Genomic DNA, 2,626 nt, shown 5'->3' with positions numbered 1-2,626 from the left:
GATTCAAAAAACAAACATTTTGTCATTTAAAACCAGATGAAAGCTCAGCAGCCGCCTGTACCTCACACACGGAGGTTAGATTTTATCGTAATATTATAACAAATTTTAAAGTCACACAGGTTGAAGTAAAGTTAATTTTTTCATTTACAGAACAAGAACAAAGACTCAGAAAACCTCCATTATGCTGCTGTTAATGTCAAGAGGTCCAACAGATCCAGAAGACAGAAGAACGACTTGAACACAGACTGTGTTTATACGACTGTGAGACAACAGAACTAAACACGTTATTTTCTACAAAACTTTATAAACTTAGTACATTTTTTTAAATCATAGATATTTTTTGTTGGAATTCTTCCTCCAAACTTTTGTATCTTTTGTGAAAGAAAAAAAACAGGGAATGAAAGGAAATTCTACTGAGATGATTGTGTAAGAAATTAAATTGTGAACATGAGGATCCTCTGTTAATTTATTTAAAATAACTTTGTAATGTTTTGGATCGTTTTGATTCATTGTATTTTACTGACAATAAATAATTAATTACCATGTATGATTTTTTTTAAACTTGAATATAATATGGAAGACCAAGTATAAAAGTTTTTCATTCCAACATCACAGGGTAAAAAATATTTAGTGATTGTTTTAATTCAATTCAATTCAATTTTATTTATATAGCCCAATATCANTGGTTCTCATTAAATCAGCTGAAGTTATAGTAAACAAAACTTTTAGGAACTTTTGACCTTTTTTTTACTCATCTGTACTTTGGATTCTCCTCAGAAACTTTTATGTTTTTGAGGTGTTTTGCTGTTTGCCCTTGTGAACATTAGAGACTCAGATGTGTTTTCATGTTTGTTAAAGAAAATACATTTAATGAATGGAAGTTTTATTGAGATTATTTTGTAAGAAATAAAATTCTGAAGACAATGATCATCTGTGTTAATTTATTATTACTTGATTTTTAATGTTTTGGTTTGTTTTGACTTATAGTATTTTACTAACAATAAATTAACATATCTATTTGTTTTACTTGAACACAATAGTAAATACTAATTAAATATTTTTTTCATTCTAATATCAAAGGACAGAACTATTAAAATGTATACCTTTAAAACAAACAAAATCAACTTAATTTCCTCCTTTAAAAATATTAAGACAGTTATGGGGCAGCTGTGCTGCAGCAGTAGGGCAGTTGACCTCTGATTGGAAGATTGCAGGTTTGATTCCTGCGTTGCCCAGCCATGTGTGGAAGTGTCCTAAAGACCCTGAAGCCCACCTTGCCTCTGGTGGAAGTTTGGCACCAGCGTTTGGCAGCGGAGCCACCATCAGTGTGTGAATGTGTTTGTATATGGGTGGATGGGACTATGAATAATATTATTTGGGCCTTTGAGGAATGTAAAAAAAAAAAAGGCTTTATGCAAAATGTGTTTCCAATTCTGTTGATAATTACATTTTTACATGGAGGGCAACGAGTAAAGCAGTAAATATTTGGGATTGGGACATAGAAAAGTGGGAGGAAGACAGAAATGGGGAGAGGTGATCCAGTAAAGTATTATTCTTGTGGCTTAGTCCTGACTGTGCTTACGAGTGGAAACAGGATGTTTGTTGGTGAACAATGTGTAAATCTGAATGGTGTACACATGTGGCCCACAAGTAATAGCAAGGTTGTATATTGCCGGGTGAGTCTGTTGAGCGGAAAATTTCACATTTTCTTTCTGCAGATATTAAAAGCCAGTACGGGAAAGGTCATAGTGAACACTCATACAACACACAAAGGTAAGTTAAGAGGAACATTGGTGAGACGTAGGCATGCTGTACACATTTTTCCTCTTTTTTCAACCACCTAGCCCAGGGGTCGGCAACCCAATGTGTTGAAAGAGCCACTTTGGACCAATACAATAAAAAACAAATATGTCTGGAGCCGCATAATTTGAAACGGCTTATAAAAGTCTTACCCTGTAAGTAACACGTGGAAAATGTGTCGTGTAAACGATTATTTAAATGATTACTTTTCCTGCTGCGTGTCTTTGTGTCATATAATGTTCGTTTTAGGCCTCATGACAAGTTGGTGAGACATTGCAGCGTCAATCTATCTGACAATTGCTGAGTAGCCTCAAAAACGAACATTTGAGCTTTTATTTTGACATCCCTCAATGACATAACGAGGGGGGGTCCTGATCAGTCTCTCCCTCATTCTCACTCCAGGTGGAGGAAGAATTCAAACATTCATTCATTCATCTTCCAGACCGCTTTTTCCCTTTCGGGGTCACGGGGTTGCCGGAGCCCAACCCGGCTACTGAAGGGCGAAGGCGGGGTACACNGGTGCAGGAAGAATTCAAACATAACAGGACAAAATCATAAATGTCAACAAATGTTCAACAGTTAGACAACAAAACACATTGAGGAAAACCCAAACTTAAATCCAATTCCAGTCAGACAGGCAAAAGAATGGGTAACCCACAATTCCTTGCGCTGCCAGACCGACAGCAAGCCTGAGCGTGTCTGAGATCATCACTACAGTATGAATGAATTACAGTTTGTTTCATTGCTTTGATGAAATTAAAGAAATGCAATAAAGAAATAAGATTTTTGATGTCATGAGCTCGCGACCCGACTTCAAAACCCGCGT

The 2,626-nt window shown here is 35.9% G+C and overlaps 1 protein-coding gene across 1 annotated transcript in view; it reads left to right on the top strand.

Moving 5' to 3' along the window:
• Positions 1-1,773, top strand: part of LOC112141771 — a gene marked incomplete at its 3' end in the record, with an annotated part of 2,928 nt that extends 1,155 nt beyond the window's left edge. Inside the window, exon 2 of the mRNA XM_036211179.1 lies at positions 1,719-1,773. Coding sequence (XP_036067072.1) covers positions 1,719-1,773 — 55 coding nt within the window. The remainder of the gene's footprint in view (positions 1-1,718) is intronic.
• Between the last annotated feature and the right edge of the window lie 853 nt (positions 1,774-2,626).

This window comes from Oryzias melastigma, unplaced genomic scaffold, assembly GCF_002922805.2.
Source record: "Oryzias melastigma strain HK-1 unplaced genomic scaffold, ASM292280v2 sc00846, whole genome shotgun sequence".
Taxonomy (NCBI): domain Eukaryota; kingdom Metazoa; phylum Chordata; class Actinopteri; order Beloniformes; family Adrianichthyidae; genus Oryzias; species Oryzias melastigma.
Note: the sequence above shows the minus strand (reverse complement) of the source record. Positions and strands in the feature narration are given on the sequence as shown.